This window comes from Pipistrellus kuhlii, unplaced genomic scaffold (assembly GCF_014108245.1).
Source record: "Pipistrellus kuhlii isolate mPipKuh1 unplaced genomic scaffold, mPipKuh1.p scaffold_m20_p_3, whole genome shotgun sequence".
In the NCBI taxonomy this organism is placed as follows: Eukaryota; Metazoa; Chordata; class Mammalia; order Chiroptera; family Vespertilionidae; genus Pipistrellus; species Pipistrellus kuhlii.
Window position 1 is genome coordinate 181975615 of NW_023425529.1, and position 18811 is coordinate 181994425.

Sequence of the window (18811 nt, forward strand, 5' to 3'; positions counted from 1 at the left end):
GGAGGGCGTGGCTCTCAGGTGGACCGGAGAACACTGATCTACAGGTGGAAGGCACAACCTTAAGCAAACACAGGAACTTGGGAGAAACCTCAGATATTGGGCTCTCAGTCCCTCATTAGTAGACCACAGGCCCCGCCTGCAGCATGCTGCCCGGCCCACCCTGCTCCGGCCCAGGACAATGGAAAGCCACACCAGCCCTCCCGGGCCACGTGGACTCCCCCAGGGCTCAGCGTTGTCTCTGGTGAAGGAGGCGGGCCCTCTCGAGTCTACCCCCTTGGCCTGCAACACGCCCCACCCAGAGTCCACCAGAGAGGCAAGGGCACCCCAGGACACGCTGGCACCTCAGAGAAGTACCCAGGGTCCTCACGCTTGCTTCCAGCAGTCCCTGAAGAATGCCACGAAGCCACTCGGCGGAGATGTTCCCGGAAGCCAGGCCACAGCCAGTTATTTTAAGTTTTTCACACCCGTCCCCCCAGTCTGTGGTCAGGAATGCTCCGTGCGAGGAGGCAGAACCCCCTGCCCTGGGTCCAGCCAGACTCCCTGGGGAGGGAGGGAAGAGGCAGCGGGCACCAGAAGCACCACCATCTGGGGCCACCAGGAGGGAAAATCATCTCTAAAGGTACATAGAGAGCAGGCACTGGCTTCTTATGGGAGGGCCCCCTGGATGGATAGGCGAAGCAAATACATGGGACGGCTGTCTCTCTTTTTGAACAGTATGATTTATCTGTTCAAAATATCAAATTGAGCTGAAACCTGTTTGGCTCAGTGGATAGAGCATCAGCCTATGGACTGAAGGGTCCCAGGTTTGATTCCAGTCAAGGGCATGTACCTTGGTTGCGGGCACATCCCCAGTAGGGGATGTGCAAGAGGCAGCTGATTAATGGCTCTCTCATCGATGTTTCTAACTATCTTTCTCCCTTCCTCTCTGTTAAAAATCAATAAAATATATTTTTTTAAAAATATATCAAATTGAAAGGGTTATCTGGATCCATCGGAACTTGCTCATCTTTGGTTGACTAGCAGACATGTTCACTTAGCATTGGCTAAGCCCCTGTTTGCGTTCAGGCTGCTGTGGCAGTACCGCAGACTGGGCATCTTACAAGCAACAGGCATGCATCTCTCACGGTTCCGGAGGCTGGGCGGGTGCGATCTCGGCACTGGCGGGGCCAGTGCTGGTGCGGCCTTCTTCCAGGCAGCAGACGGCCATCTTTTCATTGAGTTCTCACATGGCGGGAAGACAGCAGGAGCTCTCCGGGGTCCCTTTCCTAAGGGCACTAATCCCACTCACGAGGGCCCCACCCTTATGACCTAATCCCCTCCCAGAGGCTCAGCCTTAGCCTGATGCCCTCACATTAGGGATTAGATTTCGATAGATGAGGTTTGAGAGGACACCGACATTCTGTCCACTGCACTCTCCTTGGGACTTCAGGGAACAGAATCACATTAAAGGGGTTGTTTACAGGAAGCTCCCCAGCCCAGTGGGCCTAGAGCAATGTTTGGTATGCTCAGTCTGTGCTGCCAGCTTACAAACCACAGCCAGCCATGGCCAGGCCCCGGTGTAGGCTCTGTCACTGCCCTTTGAAGACTCTCACCTCCAGAAGCTGCCTCTCTAAGGAGCAGGACGAGGGCAACCAACCAGCCCTGAAGCTCCCACTCCCCAGGTGGCTCCCCGAGGCTCCCCCTGCAGGCCAGCCTGCACCCCACCCTGTGTTTGGTCTACACTTGCTCAAGGGCAGGAGAATGTGGGAATATGGGCAGTGTCAGGGCCCTGTGCCTGCTCAGAGGAGACACTTGATGGTGCTTGTTGGACTGCACTGGGTCAGTGCCAGGAACTGATTTTGGACCCCACGGTAGAAGTCTCATGTCCTCTGTCTTCTGGCCTCCATACTTTTGTTGTTGTGCCTCATCTGCTGAGGGTCCACTCTTTGCTAACGAAGCCCCGGCCATACTCCAGAGCCCCGACTCTCGGGGCAACAATGAGGGCACATGGAGACCACCTAAGAGAATGAAAAAAACAAGGAACACGGAGAACGGAGGCAAGACAGGGTTCTGATCAAGCCTCGAATTTTATTGTTGAAGCTGCAATATATATATATATATACAGGCTGTAGGGGGAGGTTGCTGCAGGGGACATTCCAAGGCGGGGCAAACTATGGGAGGGAGGATCAGGGAGGGGACGTTGTAGGGATCTTCCGGAGCAGGATGTGTCCTTAAGCAATAGGTTATCTTTAGCTTCTGGCCAAACCCGCAGGGCACCACATAACTTCTGCTAGAAGGAACTTAATTCTAAGATGGAGTTGTATTTTCTTCAGACGGAGTTGCTTGTCTCAACTCTGATGGCTCCCAACACTCCCTCCTTCCTCTTCACATCGAACATGCTTCTCCTGTCGGGCCCCGAGCCACACCACCGCCACATTCCTCCTGTCATCATGGCCTCCCGGCACCCAGGGATGTCCCTGGTGTAGCTGGGGTCTGTGGTCGATCTCATTCCAGGTTCCGGTTCCTCCCCGTCTGGCCCGCTCCCCGGCAGCCTGGCCAGCTGGCCTTGTCCCAAACCATGGCAGCCCTCCCTGTCCGTGTCTGCCTGGGCCTTTCTGAGTTCGTTTCAGCGTGCATTTGTCCGTAAAATATAACACGGAAACCATGTGGAGGAGCTCGGGAATATGTAACTGAACCCACAATATCCTGATCCAGAATTTCCCCCGAAGGCGTTCAGAGTTACAAAATGTAAAAAGCAGAAGATGCTTTGGAAATCTGAATGCGTTTATTCGTCTCGCTGCAAAGCACCGGAGACCGAGCCCTGACTCAGGCCCTACTGCTAGGGCAGGAGAGAAGCTCACCGAGCACAGGTCTCCGAGTCCGGGCAGGTCGGACCTCCCTCCGGTGACCAGGAGGGAAGCCCAGGTGTCCTTTCCGACCTGCCTGCCTGGTGACCCAGGTCACCTCTTTGCCCGGGCTCTCATCTGGGCTCTGAGCTCTCCACTATACTCTTCATGGGTGGGCTTTGGTTCTTCTCTCACCCTCATCTCCAGGATGGATGAGCTGCAGTGGAGATGAGATTCAAGGAAGCTTTCTCGTAAATTAAAAAAAATATATATACTTTATTGATTTTTCACAGAGAGGAAAGGAGAGGGATAGAGAGTTAGAAACATCAATGGGAGAGAATCATTGATCAGCTGCCTCTTGCACACCCCCTACTGGGAATGTGCCCACAACCCAGGTACATGCCCTTGACCAGAATCGAACCCGGGACCTTTCAGTCCTCAGGCTGACGCTCTATCCACTGAGCCAAACTGGTTTTGGTGCTTTCTTGTAGATTTTATCAAAGATTTGGTCAGAGAGGAGATAGAACCACCTAGAATGCTGGGGTGGTGCTTGGACTCTGCGCAGCCGTCCTCCCTGCGTCTCAGGGCTCTGGGTAACACTGGAAGGCCGGCTGCTATTCTTTAAACTCCGGACGTGCCAAAACCGGTTTGGCTCAGTGAATAGAGCCTCAGCCTACGGACTGAAAGGTCCCGGGTTCAATTCCGGTCAAGGGCATGTACCTTGGTTGCGGGCACATCCCCAGTAGGGGGTGTGCAAGATGCGGCTGATTGATGACTCTCTCTCATCGATGTTTCTAACTCTCTATCTCTCTCCTTTCCTTTCTATACTAAATCAATAAAATATATTAAAAACAAAACAAAACAAAACAAAACAAAACAAAAAAAACAACTCCCGGACGTGATCTCACCAAGTTCTGCTGAAACAGATAAGGCAATCTTGTTCCAAAGAATTCACTCTCAGACTGTGTCAACATGCACTTTTCAACATGAAGCTGAAAGCCAAGATAATCAGATGAAAACAAAAGAAACGGTGTTATTTACCCAATTTTCAACCACCTATTGGACTGTGTGGGGGTCTTGGGAACTCGCCTCGAGATTCCATCAGCAGACATTGGACTGACTCCTAACCTTCTGGCAAAGGGGCCACCAGGGCCCAGGGGCCAGTGGTGACCCCCCTGGTGGCCTGGAGTTTTGGAAGCTGACCTCTCCACCTCTGCTCTGCCGCCTGTTTCTCTTGGAGGCCTGTCTGGGAACGCGTAGTCCTCCCCTTTGCTTGGCTGCCGCCCAAGTCCAGCTCCCCTCCGCCCAGCTTCCTCTTCCCCAACAAGTCATCCCTCCTCTGAAAGGCCTTGGCCTCCGATGGTAACGTTTTAGGGCTGGGTGGGGCTTGGATTGATTGTGTTCTAATCTATCTATTCGTGGACTCCTTCACCACTGACTGTCAGAACCACAGCATTTGGCAATTGTCACAGCCTATAATGTCGTCGTATATTCACCCAGTGCATTTGTATATGGACAGTCTCCCAGGAGGGGTATATTGAACGTTTACTTTGTGAGGAGGGCTGGTCTAAAGATGACTGGGACATGGCCTCGTCTGTCTGTCTTGAATGAGCTTGTAATTAAGACGGAGCAACTATCGTAAATAAATACATGTTGAGATAAATATAAGCACAAGACAGAGCAGAATAGGCACAGGGGACGCATAGCTCATTCCTGAGGCTGCGAGGTGAGGAGGGAAGGTTCATGTAGGGATGGTGTCTGGGTAAAGCCTGCAGGATTCAGGCAGGTGGCCATAATGAGTCCTTGGGCCCCAGGGCCAGAATGAACCTGGGGTCAAGGATTTGATAGGCTCTGTGGAGAGGGCAAGACTGTGTGGAGCAGTGGTCGGCAAAACTGTGGGTGGCTCGAGAGTTTTGCTGCCCTGTTGACTGGATTTGCTGACCACTGGTGTAGAGGATCAGAGAGAGAGAGAGAGAGAGAGAGAGAGAGAGAGAGCGAGAGAGAGAGAGAGAGAATCGGAGGATCAGACAAGAATTCAAGCGACTCTTAGCGTATAATTAATAAATTAATGAATCAACATGTGTTTACAAAGTTGAGTGCATAAGAAATAGTACATGCTTTGATTTTCTTAACAAAATCTAAACCCATGGGGACACCTTGAAAACATTCTAAGTCAAACACGCTACACAAAAGGGCACACATTGTGTGAGTCCACTATCATGAAGTAGGTAGACTAGTCAAGGTCACAGAACCAGGTAGCAGAGTGGTGGATACTGTGAGCTGGGGAGATGGAGTTTTTAATGGGACAGGGTTTCGGTTTGGGATAATAATTCTGAGGATGGATGACAGTGGTGATGGTTGTACCACCATGTGAATGTACTTAATGCCACTGACCCGTACATTTAAAAATGGCTACAATGATAAATTTTGCATTTGTTTATTTTTACCACGGTAAAAATAAATAAATAAACCCAAATCTGGTCTTGACCCCCATCCCACTGGGTTCAATAGAAAGTCAGTCTCAGGCCTGACCAGTGTGGTTCAGTGGTTGAGTGTCAACTACTGAGCCAGGAGGTCACGGTTCTATTACTGGTCAGGATACATGCCTGGGTTGCAAGTTCAATCCCAAGTAGGGGGCATGCAAGGGGCAGCCGATCAATAATTCTCTCTCATCATTGATGTTTCTATTTCTCTCTCCCTCTTCCTTCCTCTCTGAAATATATATGTATTTCAGGGTAAAATTTTTTTATCAGTCTCAGATACTACTGTGAGTAACAGGGTAACTTTTCCTCCTCCAGGGTTATGCAGAGGTCCTGGCTCATAGATAATCCCAAGGCACTGGGCAGCGGCCTGGTCACTGGTCCATCCTGGTTCCCCCAATGCTCACATGTTGGTTCCTACAGCTCCAAGCCCGGGCTCTGCTGTTCTGAGTTGGAAACCTCATGTTTGGGTTCCTGCCATCCCTGTTGTGTCTCTCATCTGTCAGTGCTCCCCCCAAGCAGTCCTCCCGTTTCCTGCTCTCCCTGGCCCAGCTGACTCCCTCATACCTTTCCATCAGGACCAGCTTCGTGGCGGGTGCCCATGAAGAGCAGGCTGTGAGGTCAAACTCCCTTGTGATCCCATGACCTCACGCTGCCTCTCTCCCACTTTTAGGGAAGTGGCTCTCAGGGCAGTGCCCTCTGTGTCTGACCCTCTGACAGCCAGGAGGTGGTTGTGTTACGCACACGGCACATGCCTGCACATGGCACATGCCTGCGCACGGCACATGCGCACACATGCAGACACCCGTAGGAGGGCATGCATCTCCGTCTTCGGGCTTCCTCCAGACGGAGCCACCTCACGGGCAACCAACTGTTTTAATCCCTGCTTTGTGCGTCTCAATGGACAATGCAAACAATTGGCCCTTCTGGGCTGGAATATAAAAGGGAGGATTCAACGCCAGACACTCAGCTGCTTATCCTAAACGGCCCGGGCTGAGCAGTCAGGGAAAAGGGCCCAAACAGGCCTCTTTTGATAAGCCACATCTGGGAGCTGACTTCCCCCTTCCTGAGCTGCGACCCGCACCCCGGCTAGCCCCTCCAGATTGCCCTGGTTCTGGGGCTGGGGGCCTGGTGGTCCCACCCGGGCAGAGCTCAGTCACCTACCTCCCCCTCAGGTGTCTCATGGCCCTGACACTGCGGAGGAGCTTAATCAACGCCTCTTTGTATTTGTTTGAAGTTACTCGGAATTTGCGTTATCTGAAATCTCAGCCAGTGTCCTTGTAAGCCTTTCTCTTCCGATCCCACCCCCACCCCTGACGGGAAGGGTTTCTGCTGCCTGCCTGTCCAGGGAGACGCTTTTGTCCCCCAGCAGATGACAAAGCCAGCGGAAGTGGCCAGGGCCGCCTCCGACACAGCTCCATGACCCTCTCTGCTTCTCCTCCCCAGGGCCGTCCACACCCAGCCCCGGATGTAGAGTACAGAGCAGAAATGGGTATAATTAAGTCTTCTGCAAACTCGAATATTTTAAGAGGCAAGTAGACACCCAATTTAAGATTATGATGGTTTGCTTTTCACTGAATTTCAAATTGGTGAGTGGCCCAGGGCTCTGGTGGTTTAAGACGATGGCTCTCATGTTTCCAGGAGACAGAGGGTTGGGAGGTTAGGCCATTTGTAACGAATCTGGAAACGTCCTCAGAAGCCACGCTGCTCCTGCTCTGGCCCAGGCTCCGTGGCCAGGTGGTTCCGTGGGTGGCGGGAGAGTATGGGTTTCTTAACTCCGATCAGAAATAAAGAGGCATCGCTTCTGCCAAACACCACCTGCTTGGATTTCACTCCGCCACAGTGAAGATATTGTGTTCAGCTCATGGCCAAGCCAATCCACTTCTCCCCGCACGTGGTCCCTTCCTGGGCTCTGGCCTGGTCACTCCTGTTCTGTCCCTGAGGATACCTGGGTGAGGTCAGCGACGGGCTGAAAGCAAGAGACTAGGTTCTAGTCTGGGCCAACTTCCTGGCCTGGGTTTAGGGTTTGTTTTCCTGACAAAATGAGGCAGATGAGGGCTCCAGGGAATGAATTTGAACATTACCATCGTCTTCTTTTTCTTTTCTTTTTAAAAAATATCTTTATTGATTTTAGAGAGGAAGGGAAAGGGAGAGAGAAACATCAATGATCAGAGAGAACCATGATTGGCTGTCTTCTGCACCCCCCACACTGGGGATTGAACCCTCAACCCAGGCGTGTGCCCTGACAGGGAATTGAATCGTGACCTCCTGGTTCATAGATTGACACCCAACCAATGAGCCTTGCAGGCCCGGCCATCTTCTTTGTTTTTAAACTATTGTTGTGACCATCCCTGATCTGCTTCCCCTGAACTTCCTGACCTTGGCTCATGTCTTTGACTTTGGCTCGTGTCCATGAAAGGCAAGGTGTATAGGTGATGTTAATGTAAAAAAACCATTGACACCTGTAAAGAATTTTTGTGAGTTTATTTGAGCCAAATTGTTGATATATGCCGAACCTCAATGAATTGAGGAAATGCTCCGGAGAATGGCGGGTTACATCTGTATTTATACATTGCCATCAAAGGAAAGGGACATACGTGAAGTCCATTGGTGATAGACTACAGAGGCGAGAGAAAGCAAAGTAAATGATAGACACATACTTAGGTGGTACAGGAACAATTAACATAGCAATGAAGGAATTTGTGGTATTTGTCCTAATGCCCGCCGGGGCACATTAGATTGTACCTCAAGGGGTCCAAAAAAGGGAAGTTACAGGTTACCTAGTCATTTCAAGGGTATGTTATCATAGATGCGAAAAGACAGATAGGCTCAGTTAAGGTGAAGGTTGACCTTGTCAGTGAAGATACTGGCCTAGGACTGTGGTCCGAAAACTCTAGAGTCAACAGAGCCAAATATCAACAATATAATGATTGACATTTCTTTGAAGAGCCACATTTGTTAAACTTAAACTTCTTCTAACACCACTTCTTCAAAACAGACTCACACTTAAGGGGCCAAAGAGCCACGGTTTGCCAACCACTGGCCTAGGATATAACTACCTACCATTACTGCTTTTAGTTAAAGTTTGATTTCAGACCATCCTTTGTGGTGACTTTAGGTCTCTGAGTTTGCCAGACATGGCCATGGAGGCCTCCCCTGAGCTGGTCAGCTTTTCTGTGGCCCCTTTCTTCACAGTGACCTCCAGCTCGCCCCTCTTCACAGCACGTCCTCCACAGGAAGCTTATCAGCATTTCCACTGACTCCCAAAGCCCAGGGTGAGAGTTTTGCACATACTCCTCACTCTGGTAACGCTCAGGGCTGTGATTTTAAAAAAAGGGGGAATCGGCCTGGTTTGAGGTAGGATTTTTGGTATTAGAAACCCGGGCCAGAAATTTCTATTTAAAAATCACACCCTTCACCACCCATTTCCCCAAAGAACAGCGTTCAGACATTTTAGCAAAATATCTAATGGGCCACAGCCCCCTCCCACTCACTGGAGCAGCCCGCACAGAGAGTCACGGAAGGAGGGCAGCCTTGGGGAGAAACCTTTGGCATGACCCTCCAGCCGCCAACCCACTCTCCAGCCGGACCGAAGGCAGCTCCAGCTCCGCATGCTGAGCCCTGGGCTCCGAGCCTCGGCCTGGGGGAAACGGCCTGATAGGAGGGCTCCAGGCCACTCCCGAAGGGCACAAATGGGAAATATCCTGGAGATTAAGGAACAGCTAGGACATTTGCTCGCTTAGTCACCCCATTTGTCACGCCGATTCTTTCTAGATCTCATGGGTGTCAAGTCCAAGTGTTCCCAAGGTCAGGGGTTGGCTCCTCCAGGCAACATCTCTCTGATCACAGGAGGAAGCACGTGAGATGCCAAGAGTGGCCCCGCCCACAGCCCCGGGGATTTACAGGGAACCCAACATCTGTATGTTCAGATGTCTCCACCATTTATTTATCTATTTTATTATTTTACACTTGTAAAAAAATTAAATTTTATTGGAATGACTTTGGTTATGAAATAGGTTTCAGATGTACAATTCTATAGTACGTCATCTGTATAGTGTATTATGTGTTCTGCACCACAAGTCAAGTCTCCTTCTGTCACCATGAATGACCCATCTGCCTCTTCCACCTCCCTCCCCCACCCCTTCCCCTCTGGTCCTCGCCATGCTGTTGTCTGTGGGTTTTGTTTTTGTTTGTTTGTGCTCAATCTTCTCACCTTTTCACCCAGCCCTGCAGCCCCCACCCCCCCTCTGATTGCTGTCAGCGTGTTTGTTCTCTGTATCTATGAGTCTGTTTCTACTTTGTTTGTTAGTTTATTTTGTTCAGAACTGTCTCCACCATTTAATTGGCAGCACATTTTCTCATCGTGGGTCCTCAGAATTTACCTTTTTGAGGGTAAACTGTTGTTAAATTTTCAGACCTCTGGAGCTACTGGGGGTCGGTTTGCACACACGCTTCTTCTGTATTCCATGTCCATCTTACAGGAGATGCCTGTGTGTGGCCCCGAGGAGGGGACTCCTAGTGACCTCCAGCGGTCAGCGTGGCCAGGTGCCCGCCAGCGACAGGAGGGAGCGTGGTCTTCCAGGCGTCTGGCGGCGTTGGGAGGGCTGAAGGGGGGCAGCTGGGGAAGAGGTGACTTTCTTCACTGGCAGCAAAAGCCTCGGCCAATGTTTGACTTCGTTAAATGGAATTGGGTTGGCATTGTAAGAGAACGTTTGCTCTGTAAGTTTCCAAATTTAGCCCACAGAAGCCGGGCTCGGATAACGCCTGTGTAAGGACACAGCACTGGGGAGGGCTTCAGGCACAATGCTTGGCTTCTAGAATCGAAGGGTAGACCCTAGAATAAAGTCAGAGATCTTTGGGCTTGTTCCACCCATGGGCCATGCTATGACTAGTAAGACCCTAGCACCCAATATGCAGTCGTTTATTTTTTTTAAAAAAAATGTATGCCCCATGACCACAGGACTTTGTCTTGCTGGGTCCTTACCTCAGCTCACAGAGCCGTGCCTGACTCATTCATTTTTTTAAATTTTATTGATATTTTTACAGAGAGGAAGAGAGAGGGATAGAGAGCTAGAAACATCGACCAGCTGCCTCCTGCACACCCTCTATCAGGGATGTGTCCACAACCAAGGTAGATGCCCTTGACCGGAATGGAACCTGGGACCCTTCAGTCCACAGACCGATGCTCTATCCCACTGAGCCAAACTTGTTTCAGCTGACACATTCATTCATAAATACACTCAGGCTTGCGGCAGGTGTTCTTCATTCACACTCATCTATGCCGAGAGCCTTCCACCTGCCCAGAGGTTCACTCGTCAGGCCCTGGAGACACATGGGCACCAAAGTGGGCAACGTTTCTACCTCATGGAGCTGCCAGGGCCACAGAAATAGCAAACATGTATCCTTCATTCTGTCCCAGATTTCTCAGAACTGCAAAGGCCCTTAATACCCAAACCCTTCCTTCTCCATCTTCCACCACCAGTGCCAGACCTTCACCGATGAGGGGTTTTCCTTAGTTCTGCTCCCCCCATATCCTCCGGAACATCCCCCAGTAAATTTCAGGTGTGTCTACTTTCATCTCCATCTCTTTAAACACACACACACACACACACACACACACACACACACACATATATATATATATATATATATATATATATATATATATTATTGATTTTTTACAGAGAGGAAGGAAGAGGGAGAGAGAGTTAGAGACATCGATGAGAGAGAGTCATCGATCAGTTGCCTCTTCACACCCCCTTCTGGGGATGTGCCCACAACCAAGGTACATGCCATTGACCGGAATCGAACCCAGGACCTTTCAATCCGCAGGCTGACGCTCTATCCATTGAGCCAAACCGGTTTCGGCTTGCTGATTTCTCTTATGTCAGCCCCAACACCTTGGGGGTGGCTAAGAGTTTGTTCCTTGATCTTCTTTTCTCCTTCTCTCATCACCTCTGTGGTCTCATCCCTCGCAATTTCTGACAATTCCCATTTGTCACCGCCTGGGTTCCAGACAGCCACTCATGTGCTTCACGTTTCTTACCTCTGCCTTGTATGGATATTGGATACCAATGGAGTCATTCGATATGTGTGGTCTCTTGGATCTTGCTTCTTTTACTGAGCATAATATTTTTGAGGTTCACCCACATGTAACCACAGGCTGTTCCTTCATGGTGCTGAGCAGTGTTTCACCACATGGATATCAGCCATTTCTTATAATAAAAAAGCTCAAAACTACAAGGGCACGGACACAGTATTATGAATGTCTCTGTGCCCTTCCTGTGATCCCCTAATCACTAACATTTGGCACATTCATTCATTCTCAGGTGAGAAATATAGCGTTCAGTTTTGGTGTTTTTGTGTGTTTTTCAGAACCAGTTGAAAGTAAATTGCTAACATCATGACCCTTCACCCCTAAACAATTCAGCATGTGGGGCATGTTCTCCTGCGCCACCACATGGCCTCCCCTGGCCAAAAAGGATCCTCCATAGCTTTTTAAAACATAAAACCGAGAGGTCCAAGCAGTGCCTTTGGTGCCACGTTTCTTTGCTCTCCATGAAGAGGAAGCGTCTTGCCCTCGTGTTTTGTTTGTTTTTAAGAGTGACCTTGGCATTCTTGGAAAGCCCAGCCCATGGTCCTGTGAGCAGGCTGGCTTTTGAATTCATCTGGTTTTTCTCTCTGGTTAGATCTGAGTTAAGCCTTATTTTGGCAAGAATATGACATTTTGAAAATCCAAATGAGGACACAGTTTTATGTGAGTTGGGAGCGGGCACATGCATGCAAACATGCATGCATGTGTGTTTGGGGGAGAGGGCGAAGGGGCAGAGGGATTACCACTGCCAATTGGAGTGAAAAGTCACTGACCTTAAACAAAAGGGAAAAGAGGAGGGTGATGCAGGGCTGGGGGTGGGTGGGAGGGGAGATAATAAAATACCCAACAGAACAAATCTGGAAAAGGGAAGTGTGATTACACAGGAGCGGGCGATGAGGCAGGGGAAGGCACAGGAGACGCAGGGAGAGGAGAGTCAGATGGCGACCCCTCATTTCCCAGGTCTAGGGACCCTGGGGCTGCCTGGGCGCTGGGCTGTCCAGCCTCGCTGGCCTCGCTGTCGGCCTCGGTCTGAGTTTTTAGCAGGTTCAGCATTTTCACCAGCAGCTCTAAGAGCCCGGGCCTCCTTCCAACAGTGAGATGTGAAAACAAAAGGACAGGCGGCCCTGGGCAGCACCCTGGGTTGCCGGCCGTGGAGGCATTGTGGCCGCCAGCAGAGGGCAGTGTCGGGCCAGGCATGTCCCAGGCGCAGGGCGCGCTTTCTCCCCAGGTGAGCCCCGGGATTAGTTTCTGAATTTGGGACTCGCCTCTGGCAAACTTTCCGGAGCAAAATGTGGTCAGGCTTCTTTTCTTCTGAGTCAAGAATTTTGAGTGTCTTCCCCAGACTATGATGTATAAACATGAAGTAAGAAATAGGCTGCCGCCTCACCCCTCCCTAGAAACCACTGATCATTGCAGACCAGTTGATAACATCCCCGTTCGGGGTGGGGGGTGGGAGGTGGGGGAGGTTAGGTGATGTTTATCAAATGTCTACTGTGTTCCAGACACTGTGCAAAATTTCACCTGCCCCAAATTACCCACCCTGCAAGGAAGTATGTTATTATTATTTTTAAAATAAACATTTTATTGTTTTTTGTTTGTTTGTTTGTTTTTTACAGAGAGGAAGGGAGAGAGATAGAGAGAGAATCATCGATCAGCCGCCTCCTGCACACCCTCTACTGGGGATGTGCCCGCAACCAAGGTACATGCCCTTGACCGGAATCAAACCTGGGACCTTTCAGTCCGCAGGCCGACGCTCTATCCACCGAGCCAAACCCGCCAGGGCTGAAGTATATTGTTTCCATTTCCCACTGAAGTGACGTGACCCGTGTGGGGTCCCACGGCAGGCAGGCATAGGATTCACACTTCAGTGTGTTGGGCTCCAAAACGCTTCCTGCTGGGCCCCAGGCTTCTCGTAGGCCCTCCGTTCCCACCTGCTCCCATCCTGACCGATGCTTCCAATTCTCACTCACAACCTTCTGTATGCCAGTGGTGCCTACTGTTTGCACAGGGAAACTCGGAACATGTCAGAGGGGCCCTCCTCACAGCCAGCCAGGGGGTGAGTTGCGCATCTGAGCTAGGCTTCCATCCCGAAGGCAGATTGTCTGTGAACGTGTTTTACACATCCTAGGAGCACCCCAAGGGAATGCTGGCCACACGTCATTGGGTGAGGCTCCTTGTCAGTGCCAAGCACTGCTGTGTGCGTGCTGCCATGGGTCAGAACAGGTGGGCTGAGGCTGCCACGATGACCTACATTCTCTTCCCCCCATGGCTCGGGGGCTGGTCTCACTTCTCTGGCCACACCTGGCCCAAGGCAGTGAACATGGATGGATAGGCCAGCACCTTATCTCACACATTCTTCCAAAACAAACAAGGCGGACCTCGTCCATTTGCTTCCTGTGGTTGGTTGGTTCTCACTGGCTAGAGCCGCTGGTGTTGCTGATGACAGCACACTCCCCAGCAGCTGGAGCCCAAAATTCTGTATCAGCTCTTGGCCTTGGCGGCTGTTCCGATAATATGTTGACGTCTGGTCACCCATCGGTCACCCCGGGTTCTGCACCGATGGAGAAGCTAGATGGGAGAACGTGGCTTGGATCCAAAGCCTAAGTGTGCTCTTCTCCTCACCGCCCCCCCCCCTTTTAATTTTTTTTATTTTTACTGAATTGAACTCCCCATTCTTACCTTCCACCCTGCTCCAGTCATGGGGGTGGGGAGGGCAGCTGGAAAACTAGAGCCAGCCGTGTGCGTGCCCCCTCGCCTCACCCCCATTCCGTCTCAGAGAAGAGAATGCAAAGAGGCCTCTGCCCGGCCACAGCAGACAGGATGGGAAGGCGCTGGAGACTGTTTTAGCCAAAGTCACCGCTCCAGGAGCGTGAGGCCTGGGCCAGAACGATGTCTGGGGCGCAGGAAGGAGCTGGTGGGTGGGGAAGGTGGGCACCTAATCACCAGGGAGAAGGAAGTTCAGGACAGAGACACTGCTGGCTTCCCTCCTGTGTAAGGACCCATAGGCCATGAGCTTCCCCTCCAAGGACCTCCCATCCCTAGAGGCACTGGGAGGACTCAGTGCAGAGGAAGTGTGCCATGAAAGAAAAGTGCCACATGATCCCACTCATTTATGGAAAATAAAGAGCATTACAACCTGATGAACAAAAAGATAAACACAGAGGCAGTAAAGCACCAAACAGACTGTCAAATTACAGTGGGAAGGCTGGGGGGTGTTGGAGAGAGGGGTGGGGGAGGTGGGGAAGAGATCAATCGAAGGACTTATATGCACAACCAATGGACACAAGACACTGGGCGGTGGGGGTGGGAATGAGGGTATGTGACAGAGGGTAAGGGAGGCTGGGGGAAGGTCAATGGAAGGGAAAAAAGGAGATATATATTGTGTAATACTTTAAACAAAATAAAACAAAATAAAATAATAAAGAGATCCCGTCCCAAAAGCAGAAAGTAATTCAAGCTCGCCCCTACGTCCTCGCAGAGGGGGTCATGGGTTCAGTTACCTGGAAATTTCTGAGCTTTGCTAAAAATTCACTTCCCCAAACCAAAGAGTGTTTACATAAGAACTGCCAATCTTGCGTGTTTGTCCTGACGCGGGAAAACCGTTTCTGCCTCCTTTCCTGCATTCTAGTCGTTAAACAACGGCTCCAAGCCAGCGCCCGCCAGGAAAACAGCAGCGCGTCAGTTCGAGTCCAGCGACCTCAAAAGCAGGAGCATGAATGCCTCTAATCAAACCTCCTGCCACCCCTTTAACATTGCGGGTTCTTTTTGCCTCGGCGCCTCCCGCAATAACCAAAGCCTGCTGCCTCGGTCTTGCAATCTCTGTGATTCCGACACGAATGGCGCCCGTCTGGCACCTCCCGCCGGAGTGGCACCTGCAGGGGAGCTAACGGCGTGCTCTCCGCTGGCAGGCCCCTCCGAAGCCGCGTCTTTCACGCACACGCTCTGCCTTCGGATCGGTTAGTAAGATGTATCCCCGGCAGAGATGGCCTGGGGAGCACACTTCCTTTTCTGGGCAGTGCATCCGAGTCCCTTGGATAGCAAGTACTTATTTGAAAATGCACTAGGCAGGGTCTCCGCCGCTCTCAGGCCCTCAAAGACTCCGGGAAAGCGCTCGGAGGAGGAGTCTGGTGGTGGGAAGCCCTGCCTTCTATGACCCGCTCGGGCTGCCGGCTGGGACTCGGCTAGGATTGCTTCCTGGGGCCGTGTCAATGTGAGGTGATGCTTACACACTTGACCTCCAAGAGGCACTCATTAGCGTGAGGCCCGAACGGTCCAGAGCTTTGGACGACTCTTCACAACTAGACTCTTTCCAGAGAGAGAGGGAATGGAAGGTTCTTGCTTGCTTTGTTAGTGCCCCTGGGCTGGTAGCGTCCTCCTTTAGGATATTTACGGTAACGGCTCATGCCAGTGGGCAGGAGACAGGGGTGCGCCTGGCTTTCTGAGACCCGAACTCCCTGTGGCTACTTTCCCGAGAGTCTGGGGAGCAGACCTGGATTTGGAGGCCACTTCTATGAAGACAGCCCGGCCCTGCTGGGCGGTGAGAGCCCAGTGGCTGCAGGGTCGCTGGGCCCAGAGGGTCAGGACTGGGGCAAAGAGGCCTGGGTTGGACCAGGCTCTGCCTTTTTGCCCACCGCCTGGTCACCCAGCCACGCCGAACCCCATGGCATCTGTGCAATCGTCTGTCTCTCGGAGTGACGGGAGGCCCAGTGAGATGGAAGCTGGAAGCTCTAGTTCCCACCCCATGGGAGGTGGCCCGACACCGCTAGCTCGTCTTTTCTCAGAGCCCACCAGCAAGCACCTGTCGAATTGGCTCAGGCCTTTGCCTTCAGTGGGGACCCTCCTGCGCCTCCCTTGGCCCCCAGCGCCTTCATGCATTGCCCCAGATGCAGCGCTGCCTGAGGAGGCGGAGCCTAGACCCTCACCAGGGACGGAGCTCGTCCCCAGCCCTCCTGTCTGGAGGGTGGAGCTGGCCGATGGCATCAGAGCCAGCTTGTGGGCACCAGCTCCCTTTCCTCGGGCTTGCAAAGGGCTGGGACCTGTACCAAGTGCCAGTTCCTACCCTGCGATTCCTGCAGGCGGTCACAGCCGCAGAGAGCCAGGGCCCCGGGCCAGGCCGCCTGCCGACGCCTGAGTCCCCTCCCCCTCCTTTGTGAGACTCTCTGGGCCCCAGTGGCTTCACCTGAGAGGTGGGCTAGCTGTGGTCTCTCTGACCACTTGGCTGGCATCTTCCCACTGAATCCATCTCCTTTTAGAGCTGGACAGATGGCCCTCCGCCTGGTTCAGTTGTAACCCAGACTTCCAGCCTGCAACTTGGAACTCAACTCCCGAGGGCTGCCTCTGTGAAAACATAATGTCCTAAAAGAATCGTCTCCAGCTCCTCATTAGTATGTGTAAACTATTTATGTTGTCATGTTTGGAACACATGGATGCGCCTAAAATGTAAGTTTATTCTTCACGTTTCAACCAGCTGTTTTCTCAAAAATTGATTTCAGAGTGATGCGAACACAGCCTCCCGTCGCAAGCCCAGGCCCAGGCCACCAAACAGGGTCCGAGAGGGTCTTGTTGGCAGAGCTCCCCTCCACACGCGGGACCCTTTCACTCAGACGAGGACAAAGCACTGGTCCCGGCAAAGCTCTGGGTAAAAACCCACTCCCTGTGGACCCCCGGGCTCTAAGGTCAAAGCGTGACTTGTGCAGAGCCTGGGCTTCTGGGATGAAATAAAAGGTTTCCCTTTTGCTATGTGGGATTTCCAAATTTTATGGTATGGTTTTTCCTTGTTTTTGCTTAAAAATTAAGAGTCTGTGTGTGTGTTGGGGTGGGGACAGTCAGGAAGAAACGGCAAACAAACAAAAGCCCAAGTCGGTGAAGCGCAGTCAGCTCAAGGAAGCAGGCCTTCTCCGGTGCCAAGTGACGCTCTCTACAACTGCAGCAACTTCTGATGCACTTGCCAATGTTTGTGTTATTTTTACTTTAAAGATGTAACAGATTGCCGCCACATAAATAATGTAAGCCTCGCGTTTCAAAGGCGGCCAAGCGCGTGTGTCTCTCGCTTCTGGCTTCTCTTCTGGGACAAAGCCGTGCCCAACAGAAGCGCCGCCATGTCTCTAACACTCCATTTGGACTGTTGCTTTTTTGTGTTGCATCTAGTTCTCGCCGTTCTGTTCCAAATGCCACAGGTTCTGTCACTGTTCTGCATGGAAGCTGTAACTCCGCTTCTACAGGAAGGAAGGGAATGAGCTCCATAGCTTGTACTTGTGATCTCGCAGGAAGGTCACCGGCTTGGAGGGGGAACGGGAGTGCTGGGGAGAGACCCTAACCCAAGTCCCACAGGGGTCTGCCATTTCCATTTAGATTCACACTTAGACTTCCAGCCAGGAGCAATGGGTCACATTTTTCACACAGCAGCCTCAGTTTAACTTAAAATAGCTTAGACTTGGCAGATGGATTTCACACAAAATGATCCCGTCCTCAATCAATTATTGGACTTTTCACTGTGTTGTGTGCCATTGTGGTACAACTGAGAGAGGAGAAACATCTATGTTAAAAAAAAAAAAAAAAGTCAAACACCAATCTTTATGCTGCTCTATACTTCCTCAGTGTGGTTGAACTGCTCTTATAAACCAAAAACAAAGATAGATAGACATATATATATATATATATATATATATATATATATATATATAAAAGGCTAATATGCTAAGTGTCTCTCCAACTGTCTGACTGTTGCTATAATGAGCGCTGACCACCAGGGGGAAGACAGGAGCTGCAGAGCTACAGTGACTTGGCAGCACGGGTTCTCGGGTGATGCACCCCAGGTGATTCCAACTTCAGTCGTGGGTTATGTTGTTGCTGGGGCACTATCGTCCCCGCATCTGGTTTTCTGCACGCACACTTGGTGTTTGCGTACGGTAACTACTTTGCAGAGTGCTCTCTGGGACCCCTCAGGGGATATTGGAGAGCCGGTTTTGGTCCAATTCCCCCAGGCCAGGCAGAGGGACCCCACCTGCCAGAGGGACCCCACTCACTCCACAGATGCTGGGGAGAGGCCACGGGAGGTTGGCTCCAGGGCATTTTCTGCCAGTACCGCCCCACTGGCCACCTCCTAGTTAATTTCCCTTTAATGTGCACGAATCCATGCACCGGGTCACTAGGACAATATAAAAATCCCGGAACAGTAACGATAGCTTTGTGTTCTATTTACTGCAGGCAGACATACTGAGGTCCACCAGATGATCGGGAACTACATGTGGGACTCCAACACCAACAAGTCATTTGACATTGGTGTCAACAAAGACAGCCTGATGCCACTCTGGTGGAATGGGTCAGAACCTCTGTGGGTCACCCTGACCAAAGCCAAGAGGAAGGTCCACATGTACTACTGGCCAGGTGAGTGCGTCCACCCACATCTCAAA

General features: G+C 51.4%; 1 protein-coding gene across 1 annotated transcript in view; it reads left to right on the top strand.

The window, feature by feature from the left end:
• The window catches only part of ENPP6 (ectonucleotide pyrophosphatase/phosphodiesterase 6), a 59806-nt gene that overhangs the window by 11776 nt on the left and 29219 nt on the right, over positions 1-18811 (top strand). The window contains exon 2 of the mRNA XM_036458150.2: positions 18606-18785. Coding sequence (XP_036314043.1) covers positions 18606-18785 — 180 coding nt within the window. The remainder of the gene's footprint in view (positions 1-18605; positions 18786-18811) is intronic.